The sequence below is a fragment of the Phascolarctos cinereus genome, unplaced genomic scaffold, assembly GCF_003287225.1.
Source record: "Phascolarctos cinereus isolate Bilbo 61053 unplaced genomic scaffold, phaCin_HiC Scaffold_2;HRSCAF=192, whole genome shotgun sequence".
Lineage (NCBI taxonomy): Eukaryota > Metazoa > Chordata > Mammalia > Diprotodontia > Phascolarctidae > Phascolarctos > Phascolarctos cinereus.
The window spans coordinates 266031893-266054072 of NW_027555625.1; the positions used below are offsets into that span (position 1 = coordinate 266031893).

At 43.7% G+C, this 22180-nt stretch overlaps 1 protein-coding gene across 1 annotated transcript in view; it reads right to left on the reverse strand.

The window, feature by feature from the left end:
- The window catches only part of HMCN2 (hemicentin 2), a 174661-nt gene that overhangs the window by 147792 nt on the left and 4689 nt on the right, over nucleotides 1-22180 (reverse strand). The window contains 7 exon segments of the mRNA XM_078149996.1: nucleotides 473-736; nucleotides 1123-1243; nucleotides 1592-1698; nucleotides 2681-2852; nucleotides 7863-7985; nucleotides 10243-10401; nucleotides 11162-11232. Coding sequence (XP_078006122.1) covers nucleotides 473-736; nucleotides 1123-1243; nucleotides 1592-1698; nucleotides 2681-2852; nucleotides 7863-7985; nucleotides 10243-10401; nucleotides 11162-11232 — 1017 coding nt within the window.

The window sequence follows — 22180 nt, forward strand, 5'->3', positions numbered from 1 at the left end:
CTGACTCCAGGGCCAGTGCTCTATCCACTGAACCACCTAACTGCTCCATTTGGGATTTTCTTGGCAAGGATGCTGGAATGATTTACCATTTCCTTCTTCAGCTCATTATACAGATGAGGAAACTGAGGCAAACAGGATTAAGTGACTTATCCAAGGTCACACAGCTAGTTTCTGAGGCCAAATTTGAACTTGGGTCTTCATGACTCCAGGCCTGGTACTCTATCCACTGTGCCACCTAACACTAGTACGTTAAGTGCTTAACGAATGTTTGTTGATAGATCAGTCATCATCATTAACTACAGCACAGTACCATGTAGACCCTAAGCACTTCTATTTTTTTTATTTTCAAATTTGTAATGACTCTAAGAACTTTAGGAGTTCAAGGAGGGAAGAGAACAATGTGGAGAAGAGAGAACTTCTGGAAGAAATGGACTTCAAATATCCAAGGCTGGTGGAAAGGGTGACTGCTTACCTGGAGCCACTCCATTGTAGGCTACATTAGAGATGCGCTGCAGAGGATTGCCTTCATGATCCTCACCCTTCACCCTGAGGTAAAAGCTTTCCTTGGGCACTTGAAAGGGAGGTCCCACCCACAACTGGTGGGAGGAGGTATTGGATAAAGGCCGAGCAGGCAGGGTCAGCAGGGACTGGCCAGAGCTGTGGGAAAGCTCTACTGAGTCTAGGTGCCCTGGGGACAGCAGACCTGTGGAGTTGATCACCAGGGATATGGGAACCCCTGCAGAAGAAAGAGGAAGACCCATTGGAATGGGTTATAGTTTTGTGAGCAGTGGAGGAAAAGATCTAAGTTCGGCATGGCCCAAACCCAGATCTCTCCCTCATCTTCCTAGTCCAGTGCCTGAAATTCCCAAACAAATAAATCATCCCTTTACGTTGCACAAAGGCCTTGTGAAAATATAAGAATACTACCTGGAAGGAATAGTTCAGATTTCTTTAGCAAACTATGGTAGAAAGTAAGGAACATAAGACAGAGGGCTTTTTGATGAGGGGGAAGGGAAAGGAGAGGTTCCCAGCCGCCCCAGGTGAGAAGGGAAAACTCTAAAGGCAAATTCTCTCCTCTCTCTCTCTCCCCAAGGTCAACTCCTGATGCCAAAACCACCATACCTCGCAAGGGCCACTCAATGGTATGGTTGAGGTCCAGGGAGGGCTGGGTGGTGAAGCCAGTTCGGAAATTGATGTTGCTGATGCCCGTGATCCTCACCGAGTGGCGGCCGCTGCTATAGATCTATCAGAGCCCCCATCCCCATGTCCCAGGGAATGTCAAACACAGAACCTCCACCCTCCCTCTTCTGACCACCTACATGATTAAGGATCACATCAATCCAGACTCTTAGCCCATTCAGTTCTTTACCCTTACCCTAGACACATAATCCATATCCACCCACTGTCCCAGGCCTAGAAAAGATTGGAGGGAAATGGAGCTGGGCCTCTGGAGTTGCCTCTACTCCTAAACCTATACCGTACCTTTCTCCCCACCAACCACCCTCAAATGTTCTCCTCCAAACCTCTCCTACTCATCTCTAATTCCTTGCCCCAGTCTCTCCTCCCACCCTAAATGTTCCCTCTACCCTACCTTGATGGACCAAAGGCCAGGGTGCTCAGGCTTGAAAGCTACCACTTTGGCAGAATCTGGGATGTTGAGAAGCATGTTCAGTCCTTCTTCCTTCTGAAGAATCCTCTCTAAGTGAAACACAAACAATCAAGAAAACTCATGATGCCATGATGGAAAGAGTCTCTGGAGTCAGAGGCCCCTATGTTCAAAACCCTCCTCTGATACTTGCTACCTGTATGACCTTGGGCAAATCCCTAAACCTCATTAAGCCTCAGTTTCTTCAACTGTAAAATGAGGGTGTTGGGCAAGATGGCCTCTCCTCAGAGTGTCTCAGACATCCTCCAAGTCTAGAGCTATGATCCTTTTCTTGACTACAAAAGGGACAGTCCCTGATAGGCTGGGATAGGATTCTCGCAGTATCATATACCTTTCACCATAGCTCCCTCCTCACCACTGAAGGTTCCCTATCATGCCCTGGAAACCTAATTCTTCTATAACTATCTTCCTCCACCAAACCCACATTCTAATCCCTGATCTTGAACCACCCAAGTAAGACTCTTTAGGAGCTCCAATCCTAGCCCCATATTATCCTTTTGAACAAGCACTTTGTCTAACTCTTCCATGCTTGGGCCATAATGTTTCTTAAATAGTTTTGGATAATATAATTTAGAACTGGAAAGGCCCTCAGAGGTCAGGTAGCCAATCCCAACACCCTCATTTTGTAGATGAAGACACTAAAGCCAACAGGAGTGTGGTAGGCGCTTAATAAAGGTTTATTGGATTACTGGATTGGATTAAGTGAAGTGCCTTGCCCGAGGTCACACAGGTAGTAAATGGAAAAGACAGGCCATGACCCCAGGTCCTCTGGCTCCCAACCCAGTTCTTTTTCCTTTATCCTCTAGGCCAGACTGGCTTCTGGTCCTCTTCCCTACTTTCTCCAAAGAGAGCCATCCATTTGAGAGTGATGGTCCAAGGACTTCTCTACCACATCTAGCAGAATTTCGAGGCATCCATTTCATATTCTTCCTCCTCTTCCACCCAGCCCCACATTTATCATGTCCCACTCTAGGGTGGGAAGACAAGTTTAGCAGTGGAAGTTCAGTTCCATACCCAATGGGTCTCTCACTTCAATCTCTGGGCCAGGACCACTCAGGGAGATGGTGACCTCTTTCAGACTGGGATCAATTGGAATCTGCCAGGTGTGTTCCCCTTCATCCTCATGATCCGTGGAGAGCAGGTGGACCTTAGAGACCTGGATGGCTTCCTCTACCCATTTCAGGACCTGCCACATGGAAGGCAGGGAGAGGGACTAAGGTCAACACACTCAAGAAATCTCTTCTCTCTCTGTTTCTACAAATCTGAGGCTTCCCATGGCCACAGTTTTCAATGCCAAAATGCTTGAAGGTAACTGAGAAGTGAGTGAGAAGGGACTAAGTCATAATAGCTGAGAATAAAGGAAAGAGAAGTTCTACCAAGACTCGCCAGTGCCCCATAAATCAAGTCCAAACTCCTGGGTCTAATGTTCAAGGCCCCAACACAACCTGACTCTAGACTACCCTTCTACAGTAGAAAGAGCACTTGACTCTGGATTCAGAATACCCATTTCTGTTACATACTACCTGTGTGACCTTGTACACATCACTTAACCTTTCTGGGCCTTGGTTTTTCTCTCTGTAAAAATGTAAGGGTTGTACCAAATGGCCTCTAAAGTCCCTTCTAATTCTAGATCCATGATTCTGTGATCCTACCTTTATCTTTCTCATGACTCCCAAGTATAAATCCTACCCTACAGCCTTATTGAGTCCCTCGTTGTTCACACACACACACAAACAAACACACACACACACACACACACACACATGTTCTCTCCTATATTGATGTCTCCGTTAATTATATTCCTTTATCTGAAATGCCCTTCCTTCTGCCTATTCAAATATTATGCACCCTTCAGGGCTCAACTCAAGTCTTCCTCCTTCCTTCTTTCCTTCTTTGATTGCTTTAACCCATACTATTTCTCCAAACCTTGGACTACAAAAAGTCTATATTACTCCCCTTTAGCTCTTCATTATATGCTGTTTTCCAATTGTTTCACGGATATGAATGTCTTGTCTCCTCAATGGGGGTTTCCCATAGGAGAGAAACTATATCATTTCTTCTGATTCTATAATAACCACTGACATTTATAGAACATTTGAAGGTTTGCAAAGTGCTTTTCATATGTTATCTCATTTGATCCTCACAACAATCTTGCAATGTTATCCTCATCACTGAAAAAGCAGCTGGAGAGCATCCAGCAAGTTCAGCCTACAGAAAGGGACCTCAAGGAACAGAGACTAGAATTCCCAAAGGGACCTCAGGGAACAGAAACTAGAATTCCCAAAGGGACCTCACAGGGAACAGAGACTAGAATTCCCAAAGGGATTCCAAGGGCTTTCCCAAAACAGGGAGGGAGACCAACAGAGGTGAGATGAGTAATCTGTCCATACTTGTTAGGGGAGTGGAAAGAGGGCATGCTGCACACCCAGAAGGGACCCTATAAATGGTTGCTAAAATGCCTAGAAACAACAGGCTCACTTTCCCAGATCTCTCCCTTCATCCCCTTCAACTATTTTCACCCTGGCTTTTTGTCAAAGTCAAGTCTCCCAGAATCCCTAACAAAGAAGATTTCACAATGACCTTGGGAAGCAGGTGCCCCTGAAGAGAGGCCAGAGGAAATAATAATCTGAGAAAGGGAGGAAGCTGCCTATAACATTACAGGCCTGTTCTGTTACTTTTTGGAGGAGGGAGAGACAGACACCCAGGAGTTCACGCTACTGAATAAGTGGGGGAGGAGGGATGGAAAGACTGGAAGCCCAGTTTAGAGGCTTCTGTCCTTGCATTCGCAGCTGGACACATCTCTCTTCCCCGTTCAGGGTGCAGGGGAAGATTTCATTGGCCAGTGCACTCCCTAAAGATATGCCAAGTTCAATTCCCCCACAATTCTCATGCACCAAAGTGATAGGTTTCAAGAAGACCCTCCAATCCCCACAAGACCTCAGAAGCAAAGTCCAGAGAGAGCCCAGAGTAAGCAATTTTATTAAGAAGCTAAATATTTATTTGGTCTGGTCTATGTCTTCCAGATGTCGGCAGGGTGAGGCAATTGGGGTGGGGGCAGGCGTAGGGGGGAGGCTCAGAGAGCTGATGACTGAGCCAGGGATATTTTGGAATTACCAGTCAAGCACGACCATTTGCTGATGGTAAGAATTAAAGAATCTAGTGTCCTTATCACTGCCAGATGGCCCCTGTTCCATCACTAGCTGCAGATAAATTATTACCCCTGCAGCTTTTCCTGGGGGATCTGACAGCTGAGAGTGGCTGGAAAGGAGGAGGCAGAAAGCTGCCAGAGGAGACAAGCTTAGTCTCTTAGCCACAGCCCAGAAAACAGAGAGGCTAGACTTCTGAGCTGTTGCTAGGGTCTCCTCAGTCCATGCAAAATCGACTCTGAGTCTCCACAGGGAGAGAGTGCTTACTTAGCTCCAGCCAGGTCTCCAGGAAGGTTCACCCCAAAACGCCCAACTTGCCTACCATGAAAACACCCCAGTTCTTCACCCCTACCATGGGAATGAACAGGTCCACCAGATGCCCTTCCTGAGGAGGTCAAGGGGGCACGGGGAAGGAACCCAAGGGCTGAAAGTAGAACTACTAGGCTGGATTTTAGTCCTAGCACTGCCTTTAATTCACTGGGTACCGTTACACAAATCACCCAACCTTTATGCGAGTCTGGACCTTACTTTCCCCCTCTATCAAATAGGGATTTATTCATTCAACAAGTATTTTCTGGGCATGTACTATGTACCTATTACAGAATTCAAGCAGGATACACATGGTAACACACTTGATCTTAGCCCTAGGAGCCACTGAGAAGCGATACAGTAATTGACCTACATTTCATATAGGGTTCTCAAAAAGTTAAAAAGTAATGAGCTATGACAGTACTTTGAAAAATTAATAAGGATTCTACAACTGCAAGATAATAGCACAATTGTGATTTCTGAATTTACTCTTCTGCCAACCATAAGTGGGAGCCAGTAGCAATCATAATAAAACTCTCCCATATTTGTATATCCTCATACAGTTTACAAAGGCCTTTCACGTGCCATTTTCTCCTATAATACAGTAGGAAACGAACTGGGCTCAGAATCAGATCTAGGTTTGAATATCAGCCCTGCTATTCCATTCATTCAACAAACATTTATTTAGTGCCTACTATGTGCAATAGTATCTGGGGAGACTTACTAACCCATGCCTTATCTTGGGCAAGACATTTCCCTTCCCTGGGCCTCAGTTTTCATCTATAAAATGGTTGGGTTAAAGGAGCTTTAAGGGCCCTTCCAACTTTAAATCTCCCAGTCCCCTCTTGAACCCTATGACATAAGCAACCTAGGCAGGCACTATGTTGAATTTAAATTATCTCTCCCGGCCATTAGCATAATGGCCCACATACAGTAGGAGCTTAATATTTGTTATATCTTCATCTTACACATAAAAACAACTGTTAGGCAAAGCAACTTGTGAAAAGCCCCGCAGTTTGTGTCCTGGCAATGCCAGGACAAACCAAGGTCTACCAACTCTAAGTTCAACACTCTTCCCACTATACCTTACTCTCAAGCAGGACCTCCCAGAATGGATACCTACAGCCAAAACTACTCAAATTTCCTTTCCAAGGTACTGGATTGCCCACAGAGCAAACCCGGAATGCATGCCAGGGGCCCTTCTCAGCACTAGGCAATGAAATTAACAAGCTCTGGTAACTGGGATCCAGGAAAGAAGAAAAGTTCCAGGCCCCTGTCTAGCAGCTAATCGGTACAATCAGCAATCATTTTAACTTCAGTGCACTAATCTAACCAAATCCTTCCCCATCCACTCCTCCAAAGCTTACATTCCAGGACAACTCCCGAAATGTTGGGACTTCCACCAGCAAAATCTCCAGCTCTCTGTTTCAGTAAAGTTTCTTTGGGCAGCCTAAAGCAGACACTTGCTGATTGACCCACAAGTAATAAAGAGCATCTGTTATGTGCCTGCTTACAGGGTCCAGGACTGGTCTAGACAGGGCAGGGGAGGGAGGCCATCCACATTAGCCCTGGGAGCAGGGGACCTGACCAGTTGTTTCTTCTTGGGGATTTAGTGATGCAGCTCTTGGGGTAACCAGAGATACTGAAAAGAAATCTTAGTGTATAGTAAAAGATGATAAAAACCAACCCTCACAAGGGAATTAAGACATAGTCATTTAAGCATAGCCCTGAAGATCATGAACCCTAAGTTTAGCTCTAATCTCATGCCCAGGAGAGGAGCTCCTGAACCTAGTATAACGTGCCTGCAGAGACACATTGTTAAGAGTCACAAAGTTAAGAGCTCTGTCAGCCTCTGATGCCAATTCCTAAAAAGGGAAGACTCTTCTTTCTTCGGATCATAGCACAGATAGGAGTCTCACAAAATTCCTTCCTTCTTCCATATGTTGTTTGAAAAAACTAGTAAAAATAAATGGGTAGCAGTGGATAGAACATCCACCCTGGAGTCAGGAGGACCTGAGTTTAAAAATAAATGGGTGATATTTATAGCAGCACTCTTTGTGGCAGAAAAGACTAGAAACAAAGTAACTGTCCGTCCATCAGGGAGTGGCAAAACAAGTTGTGGTGCATTAATATAATCGAGTCATGTTGTAGTGTAACCCAAGTCCCAGAATCCATTGTTATGAGACATTCTTCCTAATACTAGAGATCAATGACCTGAGTGGATTTGGAACTTGGCTTACATTAGAAACAATGAACATGGTGAAAACAGAGAAGTATAGGAGGACTTATACTAATTGATACAAAGTGAAATAAGCAAAATTAGGACAATAATATAAGCAATGACTCCAGTGGTGTAAATGGAAGGAACAACGATAGCCAAAAGAGAACTTGAATGAGGACAAATTATAATGACCAAACTTGGCCCCAAAGAAGATATATGAGAAGGCACCTCCTCCACTCTTTTTTGCAGAAACATCAAAACATCTGGCAGCAGAACTAACACACACATCAAACAAGTCTAACAATATATGTGATGTCCGCGTTCACTTGCCCAAAGTAATAACTTAGAGGTTGGTAAGTGTCCCTAGAGCCTTGTACACAGTAGGTACTTCATAAATGTTTGGTAAATGGAATTGAATAGCAGGATATTGATATATTTTGTTTTTACGTTACTTCTGTTTCCCAATATACCCCCTCTTTCCTCCTCCTCAAAGAGAATCATTTCTTAAAACAAGATGTACCTCATTGACTTGCTGCTTATCCAAGTGGAACACCTGCCCAGAACTGGTGGCAGCAATCTCCTCGTACGCCAGATACCCTGGATGAGTGCGATCACCACAATCACCTGTCAGCACAAAGACCACCTAAAAGAGGGCAACACCAAAAATGAAATTGAATGAAAAATGCATTAGAGCTGGAACCAAGAGACTAGGATTTGACTCCTGGTTCTCCTACAACATGGCTGTGTGACCTTGTAAAATCATTTCCTCTCTTTTCATTTTCAGCTTCTTCATCTATAAAATGAATAGGCTTAGACTAGATGATCTCTATAAGCCACTTCCAGCTCTAAAATTTAGGATCTATATGGGCAGCAACTTTCCCCAGAATTCCACCCACTTGTGGACCTTCAGTGAAGAAAGCAAAAGCAGAACTTTATAGGGCATTTAAGGAAATTGGCTTGGTCCATATCAATGGTTTCTGACCCATTCATTTCAAGGGATCTATGGATCCCTATGAAAATCCATATTTTCTTCAATCAACACTCAATGGAAAAACTAATATCTGGACCTGTGAGTCTCTTGAAAATTTATAATGTTAAAAAAGGATCCTCCTACACAAAACCTGGGATTTTTAAAGGCCATGCCAATACAGCAAAAGCTCTGGTAGGTTCTGCCATGATGGAAAGGATTCTTGTATAGTCCTGAGGACAAATTGAATCTGCCACTCAAGGATCAACCCAGAGAAGAACATAGAGGCTGATGTGGGATAGGTGATGCCATGGTCTCCTTTGGCTATGGCAACCCACAAAATAAAGACAAATTTCAAATAATTCCTGGTCCTATGTGGGTCCTGTTTCACTGGTATAGGGAAGAAGGTGAAGTGGTAGAAAGAGGAGAAAGGGTAAGGTTAAGAACCACACAACTTTTAGATCATCTAATAATGCAACTATTGGTGCTATCAGTGTACCATCCTGGTCCAGTGACCAGCCTTATAGTTGAAGACACTGAGCGTTGATTCCATACTGAGTCTGAGGTCTCACTAAGTTCATTTTGAAACAAGAAATGGAATTCTCTGTGATTGAGTGAAATGAGAAATGAGGTTTACTAAGGAAAACTGAAGCTAATTAAACTTTAATGGTTTTCCTTGCCTGAAGAAAGGGAATAGATGTGGAGAAAAGAGATGGTAGTCATAGGATAGAGTTTCAGACATGGAGTCAGGAAGATATGAGTTCAAATCCTACTTCAAACATCTACTATCTCTGTGACCTTGGGCAAGTGAGATAACTTCTTTTAGCTTCAGTTTCCTCATCTTTAAAATGGGGATAATAAGAGCACTTACCAAATAAGGTTATTGTGAACAACAAATAAAATAATGTATGCAAAGTCCTTTGCAAACCTTAAAGTGTTTGCCTAACCCCTTCCAGTCCATCCTCTACTCAGATGTCAAGTTGATTTTCCTAAAGCACAAGTCTGACCATGGTGGTGCAGTGAATAGAGGGCTCAAAAGTCCTGAGTTCAAGTCTGGCCTCAACTTACTAGCTGTGTGACCCTGGGCAGGTCACTTAATCTCTGTTTGCCTTAGTTTCAACTATAATATGAGTTTTATCTCCATTTCCTAGCTTCTCGGCTTCCTTCAGGTGTCTCAGTCCCTGTTGTTGATGCAGAAAGTTCCTCTTTCAGGGATATGGGAATTAAGGAAGAGCCTTTTTCTCAAGGCTATTCCTTTTAGAAACCATTCCTCCATTCTCCCCTCCCCAAGCCCTAGAGATGAGCTAGAGAGGTGCAAGAAGTTCACAATGGAAAGCCCATAATGTTCTTGGGCATCTGACAGCAGAGACGCACAGGATAAGCCTTCACACAAGGCAGTTACAGCCGCATCCAGATGGGAGCCAGTCCCTTCTCACTCGCCTCCTTGGAAAAAAAAAAAAGATCCCACAACTCAACACTTCCAAATATTGAGACAATGGGAAAAATAACTCGTGAGCCATATGAAGAAAACTGATCTGGATGCCAGGAAAATGATGGATTGCATAAGCTTTGACAGAGTGTAAAAGGAGTAGGGGTAATATGTTCTTTATCAAAAATAACTCCATGTGGAGAAAGTTGCGAGCCCCAGCTTCAGCAGGCTTGGGGCCCAGGAGGATGAGAACACACTTGGAAGTGACCAGGTTAGCTTCAGACTTGTGGGCTCATGATGCTTAGCCAGCTGGGGTACTGCCCCCCCCCAGACTGTGGAAGGAAAGGCCCTGGCCTCAACCCTGTCTTCCTTTCCTTACTGTGGCATGCTGGTAAGCAGGCACCTAGCCTCCCACTGAGGTCAGGAAGCACCCACACCCCCCCGGTTCTGCCCTGTCCCAACCCTTCCAGCCCCCCTTCAGAAGAATGACAGCCTGGTGCCCACCTGAGACTGTTTGAGCTGGAGAAGTCGCAGCAGCTCTGGCTTCCGGTGGTAATCCTTGGCCCGGGCATCCGAAAATACATAGATGAAAGAGCCGGGATTGGATATCTCCACCGCTGCTTTGATGGCACCAATACTCATCTCCGGGCAATCACCTCCACCCTGGGACCCAATTCAGCATTAGGATAGCATTCCCTAACCTTCTTCAGCCCAGGAAACACAAAGTAACTTATAGGGAGAACAGTTGAGTCCTCTCAAACTCTCCCTGTTCATGCAGCACTCTGCTGGTCCAACCAAACATTTGCCTCTACATTCATCCCCTCCCTAACTATCTTCAGTTTCACAGGCAAAGACATACCACCTTCCTCATCTTCTACCTTTCCCCCACCCCAGTTATCTCTTGTCTCTGCCCCCAGTAAAAACTAACTGAGGGGAATCATCAAACCCGGGACATTTCAACACACAAAATGTGTCTTCATGCACTTCACCCCTATTCTTTTCAGAAGTGGGGGACTATGATGTGGAACATTACACATTGTATCAGATTTTTTTCAACATCTTGGTTGGTTTTGCTAAGCTTTCTTTTTCTCTTTTTTATTTTTTATGAGGGATAACTATGGAGAGAGAAGGAATACATTCAGAAAAGTACATGTCATAAAAACAAAATGTACCAGTAAAAATTTATTAGGGAAAAAAATTATGCCTTCATGACTTACAAAAATGTCTTGATTCACTAGTGCATAAGAATACTCACCCCAACCAAAACTCTTAGAGGATGATGGAAGAAGACACCAGGATGTTCTAGACTGCCACAAGTGGCCAAAGAGTTTGGGCCGGGATAGGCAGGAGAAAGGCAAGGGGATAAAACTGCTTTAGGTAAAACAAGGCTCCTGAGAAACAGGAGCCCAGAGGGCAGCCTCACCTGTACGTAGAGTTCTCTCAATTCTCGCTGGAACACGGCAGGATCCGATGTGAGGGTCACTGGTCCAATATCTGCCAAAAAGACCAAGCCAAACTGGGACCTCCCTCACAACAGGGGAAGGGCCCTGCTCTGGAGATGGGGAGGGGCTTGAGATCCCAGCTTATCTTTCTCTAGGGAGATGAGAGGGAAATATCAACTGCCTGAGCTTTAGAACCCTCCTGGGTAGTTGCTGCCTCTCAGAACAAACACGTACTCTTTTGTCTGGCATATGTAAAGACCTTCATAGCCCAGCTCCGACCTACCTTTCCAGGCTTGCTATACATAAGTCACTTTCATGCACTCTATGGTCCACCCAAAGTGCCCCCCTTACTATGCCTCATCCTGTTTTTGCCCAGGAATTTCTTCCTCATCTTCTCCTTTTAGACTCAGCTCAAGTCCCATTTTCTGTTCGCCCCTAGCTGCCAGGGTACCCCTCCCACACCATCAATAACTTTGTATTTACTTTGTATATATTATTATATATTTACATGTATAGCTCATATCTCCCCTGATAGAATGTAAGTTACTTGAGGTCAGGGACTTTTTTTTTTGGGTGGGGGGCTTTGTATTCCCTGAACCTGCAGCATGGTAGCTACCTAACAAATGCATTGATTGATTGGGGTAGCTAGGTGGCTCAGGGCCTGGAGTCAGGAAGACCTGAGTTTTAATCTGGCCTCAGACACTTAAATTCTTTTCAACTCTGGGCAAAAAACTTGGCCTCTGTTTGCCTCAGTTTCCTCATCTGTAAAATGGAAATAAAAAGAGCACCTACCGCCCAGAGTTGTGGCGAGGATCAAATGAGATATCTGTTAAGTGCTTAGCTTCGTGCCTGGCACATAGGAGGCTCTATATAAATGTTAGCTGTTACTATTGTCACTGTTGTTATTGTTGCTGTTTTTGTTTTTAGTTATGTGGGCCTTCCCTGAAGCAAGGAAGAAAAAGGTAAGACAGTTGTAGAAGAAAGATCTCTGGATTTGGAAGTAAAGGTCCTGGATTCTAATTCCAGCCATTCCCCTTATTACTTACTGGCAAGTCACTTCATATGTTCTGTCTCAGTTTCATACCCCATCCTCTCTTCCCATATGGTCTGTACATAAAAAAAGCAAACATTAGCATGGCACTTTAATGTTTACTAAGCACTTTACATACATCATCTCATTTCCTCCAGATAGCGCTGAGGGAGGTGCTACAGGCATTGCCAGCCTCCCCCCTCCCATTTTGTGGATGAGGAAGCCAAGGCCCCAAGAGCTAGAGGGACTTGCCCGGGTTAACACAGGGAGTATTCGAAGAGAGATTCAAACTCAGGTCTCCTTGACTCCAAGTAGAGCACTAGCTAGTTTATACCATGTGGCAAGCATTCAAGACATTTTTGTTGAATGAAATGAACAAAAGAGTGAATGAATGAGTGGATGAGTTCTAGAATCCTAAGTCTAGTTAAATCTGAGAGAGTAATAACCAAGAGCTGGTGCCATTTCTTGCAGACCTCATTCAATTTGACCCTCACTCCAGCCTTTCCCTCCAGCCGTTATTAGGAAGCAAAAGGGAAGGATCCTCTCTCCCTTGCTTCTCGCCCAGTGGGAAAAGCCTTCTGAGGCACCTTCCTCCCACCCTTTGTTTCCAGCCATAAACCCGCTCTAAAGAAAGGTGGCATACACAGGCCTGTCAGGGCCCTTCTATCTGGAAGGGGAAGGAAGTGAACATGGTGTTTCCCCAGGCAGCTATGAACAGGTGTGAACTGATGGTGGCAGGAGTCTCACAGCTACCACCACCTATCCCCCTTTGTCAGTCAGCCAAAAAATATTTATTAAGCATCTACTGTGTGCCAAGCACTGTGCTAAGCGATAGAGATACCAAAAAAAGAGGCAAAAGACAGTCCTTGCCTTCAAAGAGCTCACAATCCAGGGTGGGAAAGGCTACCATTGGGTGACCTCCCATTCCATAGAGGCTATCCAGGTCACCAACGAGACCAGCCATCAGGTCTTTCCTTCTGTCCCCCCATTCACACGGAGAACACCAGCTCAGAAAATGACAAAACAAGTCGGGAAAGCAAGTTGGGAATCTGCCTCCTCCCCCCACCCAAACACACACATAACTACCCACCTACCCCAACTCTGCCCAGGGATATATGCCCGTCACTCCTCTCTACACCACGCTGACATGTAGGCAACTTCAGGAATTTCAAGTAAAGGAGGATGGATGGGGAGAAGGTTGAAATTGAAGAGATAGCATAGTGCAGTAGAAATCATACTGGATTTGGAGTCTAAGGACTCAGATTCAACACATATTGGATAGATAACCTTGGGTAAATCACATGCTCACTTCATTCTAAATTTCCTCACCTACAAAATGAGGAATGAGAACTAGATGATCTCTAAGATCCTTCCCACCTTTAAGTCAAACAGCTGCTGGATCTGGTGAGAGTTCTTCTTAACCCTGGGCCACATGCCACGAATGTCATGACGTTAATTCTACACCTCAGGGAACTGCCTTCTTCCTCAATGGTGGACTTACTTTAACTATAATTAAGCCAACTAAAGATCTTGTCTTTTTCTTTTTTTGTAAGCAATCAGAGTTTGCCCAAGTTCACACAGATGTTACATGTCTGAGGCCAGATTTGAACTCAGGTCCTCCTGACTCCAGGGTCCAGTGTTCCATTCACTGTGGCACCTAACTGCCCCATGCCTTTTTCTTAAAGTTCAAGATAAATAAGCCATCAAAGTTGACCTGAACCTTTCTTGGTAATACACGGTCATGAATTGAAGCATCATGGCACAGTAGCTAGATCAGTGGACCTGGAGTCAGGAAAACTTCAGTTCAAATCCTGCCTCAGATATGTACTAGCTGTGTGATTCTGATTTGCGGGGGGGGGGGGGAAGGAGGGAATAAACATTTATATAGCACCTACTATGTGCCAGGTACTGTCCTAAGCAGTTTACAAAGATTATCTCAAGTGCCTTAACTTTTCTGGGCCTCAATTTCCTTATCTGTTACAAGGCTCAGTGACCTCTTAGGTCCCTTTCAGCTCTAAATCAACAATCCTTTGAAGCAGATTTTAAATGCCATAAGTGTCCTACAGTCAGCATTTATTAAGCACATACTGTGTGCAGAAGAAAAATAAGTCATGGGAAACAGAGATGGCAGATGCCTTAGAAATTATCCTCTTCAACCTCCTCATTTTGCTGATAAGGAATCTGAGGCCCACTGAGATGGATTTGCCTGGGGGAAGAGGGAGAGAGAGAGGGAGAGAGAGACAGAGAGAGAGAGAGAGAGAGAGAGAGAGAGAGAGAGAGAGAGAGAGAGGAGAGGGGAGAGGGAGAGGGGGAGGGAGGGGGAGAGGAGAGGAGAGAGAGAGAGAGAGGAGAGGAGAGAGAGAGGAGGAGAGGAGAGGAGAGGAAGAGAGAGGAGAGGAGAAGGAGGAGGAGGAGAGAGGAGAGGAGAGGAAGGGAGAGAGAGAGAGAGGGAGAGAGAGGAGAGGAGAGAGGAGAGGAGAGAGAGAGAGAGGAGAAAGAAAGAAAAAAGAAGAAAGAAAGAAAGAAAGAAAGAAAGAAAGAAAGAAAGAAAGAAAGAAAGAAAGAAAGAAAGAAAGAAAGAAAGAAAGAAAGAAAGAAAGAAAGAAAGAAAGAAAGAAAGAAAGAAAGAAAGAAAGAAAGAAGCAGAACAAGGATAGGAAGCCAGGTTCTCTAATTCAGTCACAGCTGAATTAGTTTTTCCACCAGACTATGAATGTGCATCCCATTTCAATAACTCTCCCGACCACTCTCCAGACAGCTGAGACAGTATAGATGATGGTTTTTATTTTTAATTAATGCCAGCACATCAGCTCCACTTCTTTTGCTGGGTGCCTGACCCACTGTCATTACTCAGGAAGAAAGGGCCAGAGACAGTAATATATGCCATGGTGCCCCAAGCAATGGAAGACATTCTCATCAACAGGAGTTAGAGCAAGGCGCCAGGAAACATGGGTCCCTTCCTCCTTCTGTCCAGTCAATACTGGCTCAGGACAGAAAGTCCCCCAGACAGTATATTAGATTTCAGATTTAACAAGTATTCATTAAGCACCTACTATGTGCCAGGCACTGTGCTAAGCACTTGACAAATATTATCTCATTTGATCTTCACAAGAACCCTGAGAGGGAGGGATGTGCTATTATTATCCCCATTTTACAGATGAGAAACCTAAAGCAAATAGAAGTTAAATGAGTTGCCCAAGGTCACTCAACCAGTAAGTTGGATTTGAACTCAGGTCTTCCTGATTCCAAGTCCAGAGCTCTATACTAGCTGCCTCAGTATATAATGAGACATGGTGTCCTGTCCATTAAAAGAAGATGCTTCCCTACTATTGCACTGTCCATGGACCATGCCATGGTTGGGGGTGTTTTCTCAGTGGTAAGGATAAGATTATATCAAACCATCCATATTCCCTCTCCTGCTCCTCTTTGAGGTGGTATACACTGGCTGGCCAGAGTCTGGGGAGACATATGGAGCCAAAGAACAGTATGAACCTTACTTGTCTGTGATGAACAGCACACTGTATCCCTAATCCTGGTCCCCTTATTACTTCACACCAAGCAACTGAAACCAGAGCACAGAAGACTAGCCACTGACCACATGGACATGTTTTCTATGTCCCCTAAGAACAAGGCAGAGAGCTGGGTTCTGGGAAATCACATCACCACATGGAATTGTTCCCTGGACATATGAATTGGGTAGTAGGAATTTCAAAGACACTGAGCCCAGGTGCATATCAAACCCCCAAGTCTGCTGGCAAACTCCCAGCAAAATACTCCCCCAAGCCACAAAGCGTCATCTACTTTGCATGCCAAGTAGACACATTTTCTGCGGGGGCCAAGACTCATGGGAGCCCTCCTCTTACGGGAAGCAAATATTGATGAGCTTTCCTATAACCTGCTTTAAGAATCACATGAGGATCACCAATTTAAAGCTGGAAGGGATCTGCCAGAACTCCAGGGATGAGCCCATCCTATTCTCTCACCCTCCCTCACCCCATACAGTAATCCAGCCAATATGGCTCAGTCCAACTCCAATGCAAAAAATGATAGGCAATCATTCATCCCCTCTGGGCCTCTGCTTCTTCATCTGTGAAATGAAGTAATTGAAGGAGATGATGACTAAGATTCCTTCCAGCTCTGGATCTTAATTAAGCAAGGATTTATTAAGCACCTACTATGTGGCAGGCGCTGTGTTATACATTGAGGATACAAAGGCAAAAATGAAACATTCCCTACCCTTGTAGAGTTTGTATTCTATGAGGTTGGGGGGAGAAAAAAAATAAATTTGTAAGCATATATAAAAAATAAATACAAGATAACTGGGTGGTGAGATGAGGAAAGACTTCATGTAGAAAGTCATCCTCTAGCTGAACTTTGAAGGAAACTAGAAATCCTAAGAAGTGGAGGGGAGGAAGGCGTGCACAAGAGGCATGAGAAACAACCTGGACAAAGGCCCAGGAGTAGGAGGTGGAATGTCACATGTGAAGAGCAGAAGGAAGGCCACTGAGGGTAGACCATAGCATATGTGAAGGGAAGTATCGTATAATAAGCCCCAAAAAGTAGGTTAAAGCCAGGTCCTAAAGGGCCTTCCTTAAATGCCAACTTCAGTTTATATCTGATTCTAGAGGAAATAGGGAGTTCCTGGAGATTATTGAGAAGTGGAGTAATATCGTCAGACCAATCATCACTTCAATAGCTCTGTGGAGCATAGAGGAAGAGGAGAGAGACTTGAGGAGATTAATGAGGAGGCTGTTGCACTAGTCCAGGTGAGAGACCGTGAAGGCCTGAATTAGAGTAATGAATGGCAGTGGGTCTGGAGAGAAAAGAACAGATATAATAGACATTGTGAAGGTAAAATTGACATTATTTGGTGAGAGAAAGGATTATTTCTCTCTTATATTGTCAATTATTGAATTAGGACCAGGGTCTTTTCAAAAGTCTGTGGATTGTCAAGGCAGCGTTTGAACTGCAGGGCTACATCTGCCTACATCCCAGAGAGATCACACAAATGGGAGGGGACCCACATGTACAAAGATATTTGTAGCAGCTCTTTTTGTGGTGGCAAGGAGTTGGAAGTTGAGGGGATGCCCATCGATTGGGGAATGGCTGGGCAAATTGTGGTATATGAATGTAATGGAATACTACTGTGCTGTAAGAAATGATGAACAGGCTGACTTCAGAAAAACCTCAGATGGTCTGATGCTGAGTGAAGCGAGTAGAACCAGGAGAACATTGTACACAATAACAGCCACATTGTGCGATGACTAATATTAATAGACTTAACCCTTCTCAGCAATACAAGGATCTAAACCATCTTCATGATGGAAAATGCTACCCACAAATGAAGAAAGAACTATGGAGTTTGAATGCAGATCAAAGCATACTATTTGCTGCTTTTTTTTCTTCTGTTGTGTTTTGTTTCCTCTTTCTGATGGTTCCTCCTATTGCTTCTAATTCTTACTTGCAACATCACTAATGTGAAAATATGTTTAATAGGAATGTGTATGTATAGCCTATATCAGATTGTGCTCTGTCTTAGGGAGGAAGATGAGAGGGAGGGGAAGAAAAATTTAAAACTCAAAAGCTTATGGAAGTGATTATTGATAAATTATTGATAAATCAAAATAAATTAATTTTTAAAAAGAAAGATGGAGTTCATCTAGAAAAAAAATGAAGTGCCGGGCTGATAATGAGATGGAAAACTCAGATCTGTTCAAAAGGTAAAGAAATTTTAGTTTAGGTGAATTGATGGATTCTAGCCCACTGTTTTAGTTAGACAGAACTGTTTTAGGGTAAAAGTGGATTCCCCTTCTGCTGAGATTCCCCTAGGCAGAATGATATGGATATAGATAAGTCTCTTTGACCAAGACTGAGTAATCAGTCACATTCCCTAGCCCTCATTAGAATAAGCCCACCTCTCATTATAATATTCATTCTCTCATTACTTGTTAACTAATCAGAGTTGATTGCCACTGTCAGGAACACCCACTCTCCCAAGGGCATATAAGTGTTAAGTGGGTTCCATGAGGGGTCCTTGGCATTTGAGACCACCATTGACCCCTTTTATTAATTATCCACTAGCATGATTAATAAAACAACTGATTACACAGAAACTATGTCTCTCAAACTTTTTCTAAATCACATTGGTAATTGATTAGCTACAGGAAGGGAGGGAAATGAATGACTCTCAAGGATGACCCAGAGGTCGAACAACTGGGTGATAAGGTAAGGGAGTTCAGATCAGAAGAGGGGTAAGATGGAGGGCAGATAGGATGAGCACTGTTTAGGACATGCTAAGTTTGAGATGTCCACCTTCTATCCCTGTGCTTCTATCCAGGTTGTTTCTTGTGCCTCTAATGTACCCTATCCTCCCCTGTACCTCTTAGGATTCCTAGTTCTCTTCAAAGTTCAGATGATACAAAATGGTCAATAGATAGTTTGTAATGTGGAATTAGAACTCAGAAGAGAGACTAGGGCCAGTTATAAAGGCTTAGGATCTTTCTGCAAGAGATGATATTTAAACCCATGAGAGCTGATTAGGTCACTAATAGACTAAGGAGAGAAAAGAGAATATGGACTAAGATAAACTAAGACCCCCACCCTTAGAGAATGGGGTATAGAAAAAGATGCAGGAAATGAGACAGAAAATCAACAGTTAAGAGAGCAAAAAGAAAATCAAAAGACAGCATTGTCACAAAAACCCAGAAGAAAGATAGCCAAATGCTTCAGATGCCTCAGAGTTGGTCAAGAAAGATCAAAAATGAGAAAGAGCCATGAGGTGTGATGATTAAGAAATAAGTGGCAAATTGGCAAAGAGGACAAAAAATGGAAAGAGTCGACACTGGCAAGGCTGTTGGTGGAGCCGTGAATTGGTCCAATCATTTTGCAACGCAATTTGGAATTAGGAGAAGAAAGTGACTGAAATATCCATACCCAAAATGCCCATGACCCAGAGATTTCACTGCTAGATAGATACCCCAAAGAGGTTAATGACAAAAAGAAAGAATTTATATATACCAACATATTTATATAGTAGTACTTTTTGTAGTAGCAAAGAACTGGAAAGAAAATGGATACTCATTGACTGGAGAATGTTTAAACATGAATAAAATTCATAAAGAGAATATTACTGTACTTTAAGGAATGATGAATATAGAGAAACATGGGAAGATCTGTGTGAACTGACGCAAATGAAGAAGGCAGTTTATATATGTATAAGCTACCATCTAAATAAAAAGAATAATAAATCAAAACACTCAGAAGTGAATGCAATAAAATTAGAGTGACCAAGCTTGGCCCCAAAAAGAGAAACCTAAGAAGACACCTGCCCTCCTTTTCTGTAGAGGTGGGAGACTCTGATATGAAATACTGCACAATGGGCAGTTAGGTAGCACAGTGGATAGAACACCAGCCCTGGAGTCAGGAGGACCTGAGTTCAAATCTGGCCTCAGACCAGACACTTGACACTGTGTGACCCTGAGCAAGTCAGTTAACCCCAATTGCCTCACCAAAAAAAAAAAAAAGAAATACTGCACAACACTGCGTGTTTCTCAATAGTTTAGTTAGTTTGCTGTACTATTTCTCACTCCTCTCTTCTTTAATCTTTATTATAAAAGGAATGGCTCTCTAGAAGGAAGAGAGGGAGGGATATATTAGCATATGTAGGTGATGCAAAAACAAGATTTCAACAAAAATTATTTTTAAATTTAAAAAGCACTGTTAAGAGATACCACAGGTAAATTTTAAAATCAGTTTTAATTGAGTGGTGAAGTAGCAAGCCAGACTGAGGGGAAAGGAAGTACAAGTAATGAGAATTAACAGCTTTCCTAGGATTTGTGACTATGTAAGGGAGAAGGGATCTAGGATGACAGTTTCTGGAGATGATCAAGTCAAATGAGGATTTTTTAAAATGGGGTATCATGGGTATGTTTTTAGGCAGCAGGGAAGGAACTAATATGGAGGGAAAGGTTGAAGATTAGCAACTATGGAGGCAATTATTTGTGGGGCCAATCTGCTGAATGAGAGGGGAGGAGATAGGATCAAACACACATACATGTAGAAGTATAATCCGGTAATGATGGTGCTACCTGAGGGTCACTGGAGTCATTGTTAAATGGAGACAGAGGAGCCAAAATACAATAAGACCTTTGACCCTTGCTGTTTTTCACACATAATACTCCATTTTCCATCTCCATGTCTGTACACTGGCTGTGCCCCATATGTCAACAATGTACTTCCCCCTCACCTCCACCTCTTAGAATTCCTGGTTTCCTTCAAACCTCAGCTGCAATAACATCTTTTAGAATCTAGATAAAGCCTTTCCTGACCCCCCTCCCACTCCAGCATTCCCACCCTCCAAAAATAATCTTGAATTTACTCTGTGTGTGTGTGTGTGTGTGTATGTGTGTGTGTGTGTGTACATAGATATTGCCTCCTCATAGAAGATGTAAGTTCCTTGAGAGCAGGGAATGTTTCATTTTTGCCCTTTTGCCACTGCTTATGGGCCCCAGCACAGACATTAGCTTGGTACCTGATGTCCCTGCCACCTCATTTCCAGCACGAGGAAACAGTTCAGATCCAGAAGTCACTGGGAGCTACCTGAGAGCGTACACAGTGACATATAGACATTCTTCACTCCTCATCTCTTCACCAATAAAAGCATTTTGAAAATCTCCCACATTTACAGGGGTGGGGGAGGGGGGAGAGGAGGAGAGAGAGAGAGACAGAGAAAGAGAGAATGAGAAAGAATGAGAAAATGAGAGAGAGAGAAACAGAGAGGAAAGGAAGGAAAAAGAGACAGAGAGGGAAGGAGAAAAAGAGAGAGGGGGAGAGAGAAATTGAGGGAGGGAAGAAGGAACAGGGAAGGAGGGAGGGAGAAGAGAGACAGAGAGAAACCTGCTGTAACACAGTCCTTTAGTGCAGGTCTTATCTCCACAAACCAGACACAGCTCCTTGTTTGCCTGTCTTTCTATGTCAGCACAATGACTAGTATCTCTGCCTAGCACTTTGCTGGGGTCAGTACAGGCTTCTGAATCTAAAAGGAGGAGACTTGTACCCTGGGACCTAGCAGAATAGTTGGATTTTCTTCTAACATGAAGGATTGATTTTCTCCCATCTTTATTTTATCATGGGAGACTAGTTAATAGCAATGTCACTCAAAGGTTTTCCAAAGAGCCCATCAGCACCACAGGCCATTCCCATCACACTCCCACACCCCCCCACACACACACACACACATACACATGCACAAAGCACTTCCTATAGCTCTCAGGCAGACAGTAAGAAGGATTGATTGCTTACTTGTACAGAATCCTAAACTAAGCGTTCTGGGAAGGGGAAGGATGAAGAAAGCAATAGGAATGTCCCCCTTCTCGGTACACTTAACAATCCAGGAAAGGAGACAGGCTACTAGCATGAACAGATAGGCTGTGTTCCTGCTCCCTTCCTCCCATTTCCCTGTAATTCACTTCCTCCTCACTTCTTCCCCTTAGAATTCTGGGCTTCCTTCAAGACTCAGACTAGGTTCTACCTCTTATGGGATGCCTTTCTTAACCCCTGCCTTCCCTAATTGTTTAGGCTCTCTTTCTTTATCTATTTAAACTTTCTCTATTTTTATATTTGCATTAACCATTTAGATATTGTATCCCTCCCCCAACTTCTCAGCAATATGTAAGCTCCTTCAGTCAGTCGACATTTAGTATCTAGTATGTGCTAGACTCTGCACTAGCTTCTGGGGATACAAAGAAAAATGAAACCATCCCTGCCCTCAAAGAGCTTACATTTTCTGGGGAAAATAACATGTATACACATGAGTAAATGTAACATATATACAAAGTAAATATATGGATTTGGGATGATAGTGGGAGGCACTGGTAGTAAGGACGTGGGGGTCAAGAAAGATCTCATGTAGGAAGTATTGTTTGCTCTGAGCACTAAAGAGGACGAGTGAGGGGACCAAAACCCGGAGAAC